The 13,268-nt window shown below is 43.5% G+C and overlaps 1 protein-coding gene across 1 annotated transcript in view; it reads right to left on the reverse strand.

The window, feature by feature from the left end:
• Positions 1-1,079: 1,079 nt before the first annotated feature.
• KCNK9 (potassium two pore domain channel subfamily K member 9) overlaps positions 1,080-13,268 on the reverse strand; it is an 88,905-nt gene continuing 76,716 nt past the window's right edge. Inside the window, exon 2 of the mRNA XM_059486457.1 lies at positions 1,080-1,921. Within this exon, the coding sequence (XP_059342440.1) occupies positions 1,080-1,921 (842 nt within the window). The remainder of the gene's footprint in view (positions 1,922-13,268) is intronic.

Here is a 13,268-nt window from a genome sequence, read left to right on the forward strand (position 1 = left end):
ATATACATCCTCCTATTTATACCCATCTCAACCAAGCATTCCAAAGAATAGAAAATCCTATTCATGCAGGTAATTGCTGCACAAAATAATAATAATAATAATAATAATAATAATAATAATAATAATAATAATAATAATAATAATAATAATAATAATAATAATAATAATAAATAAAATTGAAATAACAAAATACACTCTCCTGTTCCAACAATTTTTCCAATTTATCCTAGGAATTCTGTTTGCAAATTGTTGGAACAGTTGAAAATTATAAAATTAAATATAGTTAAATTAATATGATTATTTGCTTTTGATTATTAATTCCATTGCTAGTTTTTATTGTGTTTTTATTATGCATACCAGTTTTAAAAAGTGCATGCTTTATTTTTTTGTTTTTTTAATTTTGAACTGGCAAGCTAAAATGATCCATCTTCTCCTGCCTTTTTTTTTTTTAATGTTAATACAATCTAAAATCTAGCATTAAAAAATTTACCATGATACACCTGGTATATTGACTGCTTATGGCGCATGCTTCTCTTGGCAAAAAAAGAAAACCAAAACAAATTGGCTCCCCTCCCACCCTCCCCTTTCCTTTTGGAAGCAATCTAAAAAAAGCAGGCTGGAACACAACTGCTTCAAGGGCAAAAGAAAAAAATAATACCTGATGCTTTAATTTTTGTCACATGGCACTGGTTGTGGAATTGCACACGCACACACACAGGCACACACACCCAGCACTCACACAGGCACACGCACACACACTGCAACCTGCTCATGAGGAAAAAAGTTTGTTAGGTCAGGAGTGCCAGTGGCACATGAAGGCTCCCAGCTGTGTGTGCAACTTTGGATTTGGTACCCACTTCACGTCACCTTGAATCCTCTGACATCCACCAAGGGGGTAATGTAAGGCATACTTTGCTGGAACAGTAATAATCCATGCTTCATGCTCAAGAGCTGAGTCTCAGAGGAGGACTGGCTTGCTCGACTCCCTTTGGCCTCGCTCCGTCTCACTCAAGGAACAGAAAGACCCAAAACAACAAAGAACTGGGAAAAACAAGGAAAGCAAAATAAGACAAATCCCTTTAAATGGACTTCCGCCGTTTCATCAGCCTGTGGTTATCTGTAAAGCTGTGCAACCCAGGTGAGATGGAGCTGACAGGAGATGGGAAAAGGCTGTTTTTTAATGTGCTTGGCGAGATCTCCTCTATCTTGTAAGAGATGGAGTGAAAGTACTGGGGGTTCAGCTTCGAGCTGAACGAATTTTGGTGGGACACCACCCGGCTGGTGTACTCGTGGGACCTGTAACACATGCAGGAACAAACTGACTGGAGGTCTGTCACCTCGGCCTTGTAGCGCGGCCGGCCGTGCTGGGAGTCCTCCTGGATGTGGATAATCATGCTGTTGCGGTTCCCTGCCAGGGACGCCCGCTCCTCGGCATCCCTCCTCTCATCCTCACTGTTCATGGTCAAGAACCTGAGAACAACCAGATTTAGAAATGCCCCGATAACTGTCAACCCCACTAGAATGTACATAAAGCTAAAAGCCACGTAGAGAGGCTTCTTCTGAAGGGCCCCTTTGGTCTGCAGGGCCACATAGTCTCCAAAGCCTATCGTAGTCAATGTTATAAAGCAGTAATAGTAAGCGTGGAAAAAGCTCCATTCCTCGTACTGGGAAAAGGCTGCTGCTCCAATGCAGAGTGTCCCCATGCAGGAGAAGAACCCCACAGTGACCATGTTTTCCATGGAGACCTCGGTGCTCCTCATGCCACAGCACTTTTTGATGCGTTTCAAGAGGTACTTGACGAAGGTGTTCATGCGCTCACCCAGGCTCTGGAACATGACGAGGGTCAGAGGGATCCCCAGCACGGCGTAGAACATGCAGAAAGCCTTCCCTGCATCCGTCCCTGGGGCAGCGTGTCCGTAACCTGGAGGGGGGATGGAAACACACCACAGTCAGTGTTATGAGTAAAAAAATGGTTACCCATTTGTTTTAAAAGTTTGGGGAGATACAAATTGAGCTGGTTGCTGGCAGAGGAGAGTTCTTTGTTAACTTCATGTTGTAATCACCTGTTAAGAGTCGGTGGTTAACTCCCTATTGTTGAGAATTCCCCTTTTTGTCAGTACCACCCTGCCTGCTGCCAGGTGGATGACCCTTCTCGGACAGTGAGAGGAGGGGACATCGGAGGGCACGCAAATGACCTCGGAGCCAGCATGCCACGGGAAAGCCACACCACCAAACTTACCAAAAAGACCCAAAAACAACGAGCCAACACAGAATTAAGAGATTGAAGTGATGTCTGGATGTGAGGAACAAAGTTCAGAGCCTGCAGAGACCCTGAGACCCTTTTTTGCCCCTCGCCCTAGCCACAGAGGACCTAGAGGCTAGAGGCAGGACCCTGAAGGTCAAACCACAAAAGAGAACAAGGGATTTTCCCGATGCTCTCGTGAGGAAGGAACCCCCAGCTCTGCCCACAGAGCAGTGGCCAAAGCTGCATCTTCCTCCTTCTCCGAGTCTCTCCTGGGAGCGGCAGCGCTTGAGCACGGACCCAGCGGTTCTCCCCACCCAAGCTGATCACTTTTATTAAAAGCATTAAAAATGAGAAAAGTCTCCTGCCCATGTTTATTTCAGTCAGCAGGGCAGGGGATGGTCACGGTTCCCCCATCAAGCAAGCCACATAAATCACTCTGATGCTGTTACAGACATATTTTCTGAAAAATCCTTTTGCCAGGATCTTTTCTCCTGAGAAGCTGGGAAGCTTCATCTTCTCCATGTTTTGCTGCTTTGGAATGTGATTTGGAGAACTGTTTACCCAGCATGTGAATTGTTTTTACTTGATGACCAATGACAGCCAGCTGTGTCAAGGCTGCGAGCAGTCACAAGATTTTATTATTCATTCCATTCTTTTCTAGCTTTCTGATGTTTCCTTTCTCCTTTCTGTAGTATAGTTTTAGTACATAATTTTCTTTTAATATATATAATAAAATCAGCCTTCTGAAACACGGAGTCAAGATTCATATCTCTTCCCTTGTCCTGGGGACCCTCAAACACCACCACATGACACCCCAGCCAGTTTCAAAGCTGCAGGGACACTGCAGTCACACCATCTTCCCATATCTCCTCACCCATGCCCTGTGTCTGGAGTAAACAAGGCACAGAACAACAACGTTCACACAGAAGTGGGAAAGGTGAAAGACTGAGCAGCCTGTTCTGCCTCAATGTTCTGCCTCAATGTTCTACCTCAACAATGCTGAGTTTCCAAAACAGAGTTATATCACATTCATTAACTGGAGAAATTTCATGTCTGTTCAGTGTCACAGGCAAAAGTGGAAATTTTAGAAATAGATCGACTTTCTCAGGGTGTTTTTGAGAGTAGTTGGTGTTGGTCTGTCCCAAAACCAGAGTATAGTAATGGCATCCAAATTTTGTGTCTGCTGACAGCACAGAGTTAACAACATCCACAGGCTCACCAGCCAAAGAAATTTCTTTTAAACTCTCCCATTCTGAATAAGCCTTTCTCCCAGTTACCTAATGAAAGTGACTCATTGCTGGAACACCATAGGAATTTAGGGATCTGATGCCCATTCTATCTTTACTTACTGGAAGAATAAACAACTTACCAGCTTGTGCCATAGTTTTACAGCTTTGACAGTTAGTATGGAAAAGGCAATTTCATCAGGATGTTAAACTAGTCCAAGAAGAGAGGATGTACCACATTTCACAGCATAGTTTTCAGAGGGTAAAATCATGGCCAGTCATTCTAAATCAAACCATAAGCAGGGGGCTGTTTTGATTTTAGAATTATACCTATTCAGATTACATTGCTTTAAAAATCTAGGTTTCTTACAGGTGAGATTTTAAGAGACTGTACCAAAGTCTCCAAAATGAGATGGCTGGGACCCACTTGCCCTTTGTGTCCATTCACCAGGTGGGTACCACTATCTAGAGTCCCTTTACAGTCAGTGAGAAGAACTGTGAACTTCACAAGGGCAGTTCCTGTTGTGTACACAGAGATGTCTAAAACAGGTCAGTGAGTTATTCTCAGGAGAAATCTATTCCTCTACAATCATTATAATAGAAATCTTGGGACAGAACTCTGTTCAAGATTAATACACCTACATTTATGTGTCTGCATGTGTTCTATGTGTCCAAACTCCTGTTGCAGTCAACAAAAATGCTATGCAAACAGGCAGCAGTGAGTTATTTCACTGACCATCCCAAGTCTGGCAGGAAGAAATGACAGTTCTGACTGCTCATTGATCATGTTCATTAGGTCCCCATTAGACTGACTAGACATCTGTTGACCACAGAAGAATTTAGACACCCACAGCACTGGCAGACAACTACCTGTAAACAGCCAAATGAAGATACCCTAATCATGATGGTCGCCTTGAGTGACTGTCTCCAGTGCAGCTGCCTGAATTGGAGATACTGAGGGTTTAAATCAGTTTTCCAGAAAGAATAATCTATCTTTATACCAGACCCCTGAGATATGAGGATACCCACAGATGGCTGGCAGATAAAGCACAGGGCATTCAGCAGACCCACACAGATCTTACAGATCTGAAGCTGGAGGACAGGTCTGACATGAGATACTACTGAGGAGCCCTGCCCATCACCTTTAGACTCAGGTCATGGACCTGCTACTCTGAGTTTGTCTAATTATTTTTCTAAACTGTTGACACTGCACACCTCCTCAGTCTCCTGTGGCAACAAATTCCAGAAGTTCACTATCTGCTATGTAAAAAAGGTACTTTTTAATTTCAAGTCTATCTCCTTGTTTCTGCTGGAACACCTTAGTTGCAGAATTGAAGTTCTAAATCTTTCTTATCTACCACCTTCATGTGTTCAGCTAAACTCAGCTTTATCTCTGATCTCAGGTTTTTTCTGTCTAAACTGAAGCCACAGCCTTTTTAACTCATATAGCAGAAATCACATTTCCTTGATCATTTCCATGTCCTTCTCTGGATCTTTTGTAGCTCTGCCACACCAGTGCTGAGGTGCAGAACGCAGAATTCTGCCTTCCTCAGGATGGGGCTGCATCTCAGAGTCTGCACTTTTACTAGAACTAAAATACAAACACCAGGCAACCTTCAAAATGTAAAGTGAGACTAGACTAAAGGAAAATAAAACAAGAAAACCAGCAAGAATCCCCTTCAAAAAGCAACAGGTTTATTCTTAGGTAAGTTGGTATTTGTTGATGGATGGGTTGTAAAAACCACTTTACAAAAGAAGCACAAAACTCAAAACAGGAGTTTCTTTTCCAGGTTACGGAGGAAAGAGATTCACCTGTTGTATTGAGCCAGGTAGTCTGTTCATCATAAAAAGCAGTTTCCAAATTACCTGGAAAAGGAAGTGTCTTCACCAGATTGATGATGGGTTAGTTCCACCTGACTGTCACTCAATAAAGGCTATAATTGCCTCTCATTACTAAGATCAGCTTTTGAACTACAGGGGTGTTAATTACACCAGGGACGTCTTCCTATTTTACAGCTTTAGTTACAGATGATAAAGAGAAGGAAAGCTTCAGAAAATGTGATTTTCCAGATGGTTGCAGAGATAGCAGTTGGTGGAAACAACTTTTACTTTGCATTCTAAAAAAATATTTGGGGTGAAAAAAAGTTTATTTTGATCTCACTATATCCTTCCCATCAAATATATCCCCAAGAAACAGTTTAGGGACGTAATACAACATTAATATTATGTGCTTGCATGTTATCTCACAGTTGAATTTCTAAGATTTTTCACTGACTTTGTAATTATTTATGCCATAAAATACAAATATATCCATATCCCTGTTTTACAGATAGGGAAGCACAGACACCAGCAGGCTTTAGTTTCCCTCCAATTCACATATGTAGATAGAAAATCCAGAAATTCTGACTTGTATTCTGCTCCAAGTCATACTCATGTTCCCCAATATCAGATAAATGTCTCTTACTGCATTTTCACCTTGAATCTGGGGTAAAGAAAGAACTTTATTAATGAAGCTGGAATAAGAGTCTACAAATAGATTAATGTATAGAGGATTAGAGACACATATTTATCCTATACAACATGGCTATAAGGAATTGCCATTGCCTTAAACACTCTGAAATGAGGGGTGTGAAAATACCCCATTCCGTTACTTAAGCTTTGCAGAACCCACTCAGCATTGTACAGAATAATACATGGAAAGCAAACTGCAGCAGTGCCTGTTCTCTGAAATTCAGTATTTTTCGAATCTATTATAAACCATTGCCTTCTTAACATCAGAGACTGCCTCTGGGAAAAAGGGGAAGGTGAGTAATTGCCAGAGGAAGAGGGGCACAAAGGAGCAGTAATGCTGGCAAAGGACACAGGTCACAGTCTCCAGGGAGTTGGGTTTTACTTGCATCAAGGAAAGGCAGAAGTGGAAGCAACTGCCTTGGTAGAAGACTCCAGCTACCAAAATTCTTCCTGATTTCCTCTACACAAATGTCACTGCCCTTTAGCAGAGTATACAGAGATGACTTTGTGTCATCATTAAGAAAAACAAGGCTTAAAGAAAAACAGAAGCATTAATGATGACATCAGGACTTCTCTCTCTTCCATGGTGAAGAAGAAATATCAAACAGGAGAGACCTTAGTACTGGGTACAGGAAATGCATCCCTTAACAAGCCACAGAGCTGAGGTAAGAGTGAGAAAGGCATAGAAGGAGCTCTACACTGGACCACAACTGAACAAACACTGCCCATCCTACTCCAGTGCAGTAACTGCTTTGCTGAGGTACCACAACACAGCAAAGTGACCACAGCAGGCAGCTTGGTCTGCTGTTTAATGAGATATCATTGGAATGATCAAGGAAAGTCTAAATAACTCTCCCTCTGATTGGAAGCAATGCCATTAGGGCCCTCCCTCACTTTCAAACCCCCTCCCAGCTGGTTAGGGTTTCAAGAGCTCATCTGGGCGCGCACCAAGAAGAACAGCTTGGCACAAAGAAATGTCATGTTTCAGTGTCACTTCTGGACTGTGAAGCACCAATACCCCACAAAATCCATCTCCTCCCAGTCCTGGAACAGCTGGGCTACAGACACCAAGCAGAACTGTAGGAAGGTGTAGGCAAAGGAAGACAAGAATCACACTGTAAGGGGTAGCCCCAAATCAGTTCTCTGTTTGGGATCTTCCCTGCCTTTGGTTTTTCCAGGCCTTGTCCATTCCTTGATGAAAAACTTTCAAAGAACTTGTGCACCTACATGTAATTCTAGAAGAAAAAAATAATTCCATTTTGTTGTTTGCCAGGTTGTAGCTATAAAGGTCTGAAGAAAAACCACTTAGAGCCTTCTTCAACACTTAATTTTTTATGGTACCTTTCAGATGAGACACAGAGAGAAAATATTCATTACAATCTCTATGCGGTCCAGCTGGGGAACACCCCAGTATATTTCTCTGGGTTCTAAAGAGACATTGTCCTGGTGTACCAGCCCACAAGCAGAACCTGCAGAGGAGCTCTGTGCACACCCACCCTGAATCCAACAGTGACCACAAGCAGATGGCTGAGGAAGAGCAGCCTAGGAATGCTATAATTACGTGTGAGTTTTCCCCAAAAACTTCATGGGCCAGGTTCATTATTTGGTGGTCAGGGATTTCTTAAGTCAGTTTTTGCTGGGTTTAGTAACACAAAATGGATTTCTCTTCCATGAGCCTGGGCATTGTCCCTTCCATGTCTTTGACATCCTGTGGCGAGAAGGTTCATAGAACAACCATCTGTTCTCTAAAAAAATTGCCATTGCTTCTTTACTTCACTTTCATTTCTATCATTTGATGGCAATGGGATCTCCTCCTTTTTGGAAGAGACCAGGAACAATCATTCCCCATTCCCCTTCTTTGTGTAACTCATGACTTTATAGACCTTTTATCCCAAAAATTCCATGTGGCCTTCAGGCCCCAAGCAAGTACCTCTGACACTTTGCAGCCTCATGTGGGCAGAGCAGCTTGCTGAGATCTACATCAGTGATTTCTGCACCACACTCAGCTGCAGGGTACAGACAGGTCTGCAACATCTGTCCTGTCCTCCAACACAAATTCCCTGAAATAACACTTTGCTTCTAGGGCAAAAAGAATCTTAAACAAATTCATGCTATTGTAATGATACAGACTTCTTAGAGTAAGTAAATTCATAACAAAAAGAAAACATTATGGGAAAAAATCCTGCATATATTCAGTGTGTTGCATCTACATAGTAGCCATCTCCAACACTGCAAGGCAGTATCTACTCTAGCAAACTAAACTGGGCTCAAGTTCTGCCAGGGGAGCTTTAGGTTAGATATGAGGGAAAAAAAATAATGAAAAGGAATGTAAAGCATCGGAACAGATTGCCCAGGGAAGCAGTGGAGTGTTTAGAAAACCTGGGAATTTGGCACTTGAGCACATGGTTTAATGGTAAACATGGGACTGGTACTGGGTTGACCATCGGACTTGATCTTAAACATATTTTACAATCTTAACAATTCTGTGATTCTGAGGATGAATTCCACCACCAGCCCATGATGTTCACACTCTGCCAGCAGCCCAGATTATGGTTTCCTCTGGAATAACCAGCACTGTCCTAGGCAAAGCCCAAGCCTGCTCCACACATGGAGGGTAACACTGGCCAGGGTCCCCTGGAACCAGCACTGTCCTGGTGCAGAACATGTGTTTATCTATTTCTGGCACTCAGGGTGACATCTCTGTTGGCCTCTGTGTCCCACAAAACGCAGGTCCTGCTTCACTTAGAGCACAGATGGAGCCTGCATTGGTTTCTGAGCAATTTTCTGCATTGGGTTCTGTCAGAGATTGAGAGAGGTTTGTCTCTAGATGTGCAATGTACCAGGCCAAGTACATTGCATGCCAGTGTTAAAAAATAAAACCTGTGGCAGTGGTGAGTTAGTTATAGGTTGTGCTCAGGCCAGAGTGTGTCTGCAGAGCAGCTGAGCCTCAATCACATTCACATTCAATGTGCAAAGAGTCTTGGATATCTTGAATCTCAAAGCAATGCTCTACATTATTCATGAGGGATGCTCTGTTTCTCTTAGGAGAAGGTTTCTCCCCTCATTCATCTACACATCATTCATCCCCATGATGGGCATCTCGGCCAGGAAAGGAATTAACTTCTCCATCCCTGTGACTCAAACCATTCTTACTCATGCTGGCAGCAGTCCAGGCCAGAAGATAATGAAGAGAGGATAATGGCACCTGTTCTTCAGATGGGCAAGTGTGATTCAGATTAAAACATCTTCCTGATGTCACACACTTCACTTCAGAGGTTCATCTACGTCAGAGGAACCACCACAAGGATCAGGCTGTGTCTGCTGGATTTGCTGCTTGTGCTTTCAGCTTTCAGCAGAGAGAAGAAACAACGTGGCCTTTGTGGTGCAGATGAAAGAGATTTTCAGGAGGGATCAGAGAGATGCTTTATCTTGCTAACTGGTAGTAACTCATTCACCAGGACAAAGGCTTTCTCCTGTAAGGTAATCAAGAGCTGCTGTTACCTGGATGAAAGCTGCTGTGTAGCTACACCATCCTCCTGGCACATGGGCTCTGCTCACTGCTCCCCCTCCTCTCTGCCACGTCTGGCCTCTCCCTGTATCCTGCTGCCTTTCTCCTCAAACATCTCCAGGACCTCTTTGTTCTTTTATTCCCTCGTCAGTTGGTCTCACTATCAACTTCAGCTGAGCAATCTCTCTTAGTTTTGCACATCCCCTTCCATCCTCAAAGACATCCTCCCCTTCCATGCTCAAAAGACAGTCTCTGATGTCAGGATAAAGCATGGCACATGTCTCCCTACAGGAACACACAGCAATATGTGATAATATCATCTCCTGTTGTGAAGACAGGGACATCACAGGAGAGGAAAAAGAATCTGCAACCTCAAATCCTATATCCTTCAACGAACTTGTCATGGCCTCTCATCCTGCCTCATCCCTGGTCTGTTAAAATTGCCTCCATGTCATGGCTGCAGAAGTAAGGTCTCACCACTTTGGAGATTACACTCAGTGCTTTGTTTTATATCAAACCTTCAGAAGATCTCCTGTTCTGGGTAGTAAGGATGCAACAGGCTTCCAGGGATTTTTTTTCTCCCCACCACAAGGAAAACTTATTTTCTTCTTGATCTTGAAATCAAACTTGCAAGATGTTCAGGGAAAACAGCTTCAAAATCACTCTGATGGGAGAGGCAGGCACAGGCAACATGCAGCAAGAAAATGAGAAGGAAAAGGAAGAAAAAGCTTCTCTCTGTGATTTCTGGGATCTGCTGAGCAGCAGGTGAAATCAGCCAAAGCCAGTCTTGCAGGTGGAAGGCCACTCATGCACACTGTGAGGTGGGACAGACAAGAGTTTGGCCTCAGGAGAGGTCAGGACAGACAAGAGTTTGGCTTCTGCAGCAGTGGCTCCTGTGAGCTCACCTGGGATGCTCAATCTGCTGCTCAATCAGCAGCAGACCTGAAGGACTCATCCAAAACTGATAAGACTGATAACTACTCATTTATTCTGCCACATTTCCTCACTCCCTTTACTATCCAGGTCTGCAGCCATCCCACGTGATCTCCCTTATGGAACCTGAACCTCCTGCTCTGGAGCATTAGTGGTAGCAATTTTTTCCTATAGCTTCTCTTCCTCCCACACCAAGTTGCAGTAAATTCTGGCATGGTGGATGCTCTGCATCACCCAAAATGCCTGTTGGCATCAGTCCCCAGCCCTGACCATCACCAGATGTGGCTAAACCATGTTCCATTGGAAGGTTCAACTATAGGGAAAGTACCAAGAGTGCTTGTGCAGCTGCTTGAGAGCACAGCCATGAATTCTTACAGCCTCAGTGGAGCAGGAGCTGAAGCTATCAGCTGTAACAGCATTCTGGGCAGTGCTCCTGAGAGTGGAACTTGAGGAGACAGTTCTGTTTCTCACACTGACTGAAATTATAAGGATCCAAAGGCAGAAATGTAGTGAAACACAGCCATGCTCATTTCTGATTCAGGGCAGGACTTCTGGGTTGGCTGGTTTCAGCTGGGGACCACATGTAATACAGTCAGGTGTTCTCTCTATAAGAAGTTGACCCTCTTGAAGAGATTTCCTTTGGATTCTCAAAGGATCAAGGCAAATAATGTGTTCCAGTCCCTGAAAGGCTCTCAGTAAGGTCATGTTCATGAGACACTTTGGAGAATTGTGTTTCAGAGGATCTCAGACTGCTTAGACTGCATTCCCCTCCTTGTTCCCTGCCTGGACTCCACCACCAGCATGTACATCTTCTCTTCCCTGCTGGATGCCTCCCTGGAGAGATGAGGACACAAACCCATTCAGTTCCTTGGGGTAGAGCAGTTGGAGGTGCTGCTTATTCTGTCAGAGACTTGTGCCCAGGTAGTTTCAACATTCCCCCAGGTGGAAATTCCTGGGAATTTCTTTGCTTCCCCTGGAAAAGTTCTTGTATTCCTCCTGGATTTAGACCCCAGCAGGACACAGCTCCTCTCCTTTGAGACCTCTTGTTTCTGCATAATGCAAAAACACAGATTTGGTCACATTTGGGCCTTTCAAACACTCACTGGGTTATGGCAGTAAGGAATAGGTTTATGGGTTTAAACCAAGGCTTAAAAAACTTTCATTTTTCTAATTAGTTCAGTCTTTTTTTCATTCTTGGTAAGGATGAGCCATCTATATCCATATCTCTGCCCATCTGTTTTTCTTCCACGGTAACTTTGAAGCTGCTCACCAATTTCCACCACTTAGAAGAAACTGTAATGTGAACTTGATAGTGATCTGTTCTGCTGGGCCTGCCATCTGGTCAATCTGTGAATACACATAAAAGGGCCTAAAAATCAACACACCCATAGTGCAGGCTCAGCTGCAGCTGGGATCAGCTCATTCTCTGGCCAGTGATTGCAAAGAAACAGAGCTGGAGGTCCTGCAAGGTGGGGTGAGATGTAGAGGCATAGGAGAGAACTGCAGGAATAACATCTCTCCATAACCTTATAAAACAGCCTGTGATGGAAATCTGCCTGCAAGGATGGAGATGCAAGTCAGGGTTCAAGAGAACTGGGGATATTTCTGAGTATTTACTAAAAGAGTAAATAAGAGAAAGTGGGAAACTTCAAATGGCCCCATGAAATCACAGTCTTCTTGCTCATCTATCTGACACAGAAGATCTGATTATCTCAAACCTCCTCTGGTTGAACTTAGCTTCTACTTTTACTGCTTAGATAGGAGATGTCTGCAGTCCCTGGCAATTCTTTTGAATAAGGTAACAGAGCAGCTGAGGTAATTTCCACCTGGTTTACCACCTCCCAAGAAATCAAGGCTGCCAACACTCACCAGTTCATTTTGTACAGATAGAACAATATCGCAGCTCATCTTTAAAATTTCCTCTGCTTTCCAGAAAAGAGGCTGGGAAGAGAGGAGAGGTTCCTCTCCAGCTCTGTGAGGAGACAACCATTTGAGCAGCAGCGATTCTGGTGTACCAGATCTGCGTCTAGTGCACCATTCCTGACTCTTCCCAAAACCAACAGCAGCTCTTTGCTGGATTTCCTTCCAGCTGGGCAGCAGTTGACAGCTGACTTCTGAGTCAATATTTTCCCATGAGCTCTATTTTTGACTGTCCCTGCACTCTTTTCCTCCCTTCCCTCCTCTCTGCTTGGTTCTCTGAATCAATCAGAGGATTGACCTGAGGCTCACATCACATCCAGTCCCAAGACAAATCATGCCCAGAACAAGTTCTCAATCTGAAGAGAATCCTTGCAACCACTAGGAAAAGACTTTATCAGGTCGTGTTATCCATTCCCAGGGGATGGCATATGATTGTTCCTTACAATATATTCTCCAGGGCTTTGTCCAGTTTTGTTTAAATGATTGAAATAACAGGGTTTCTGCTCTCTCCCTTAGGAAATTGTTGCCCTGTCCAGTAGATTCAGCTATTAGGAAGTTCTTTTGTGATACACAGCCTGATACTTTTCTTGTTCTATGCTGCCTTTTATGACACTGATCTTTTGTAGCCCTCAATCCAACACCTCCATTTCTCTCCATCGCTGCTCACTCCTTTATACTTCTTGGAGGCAGCCACAGCTTCATTCCTTAGTTAATATTAGTTATAAACAGAGCTCTTGGAGGCAGATCCTGCAGCAAGAAAGACAAGAGGCATTCTACAACACATATACATATATATATATATACTATTCCTATTTACTTTCTTTAGAAGCAGCTCCTTATATGATCACTTTTATTGCACTTGTCTGCAACCACTCTTGCTCTTCAAAAAGTTCAGGATCTTTGCTAGAGCTGTGTGCAGCCTTTC

Source organism: Ammospiza nelsoni, chromosome 1, assembly GCF_027579445.1.
Source record: "Ammospiza nelsoni isolate bAmmNel1 chromosome 1, bAmmNel1.pri, whole genome shotgun sequence".
In the NCBI taxonomy this organism is placed as follows: Eukaryota; Metazoa; Chordata; class Aves; order Passeriformes; family Passerellidae; genus Ammospiza; species Ammospiza nelsoni.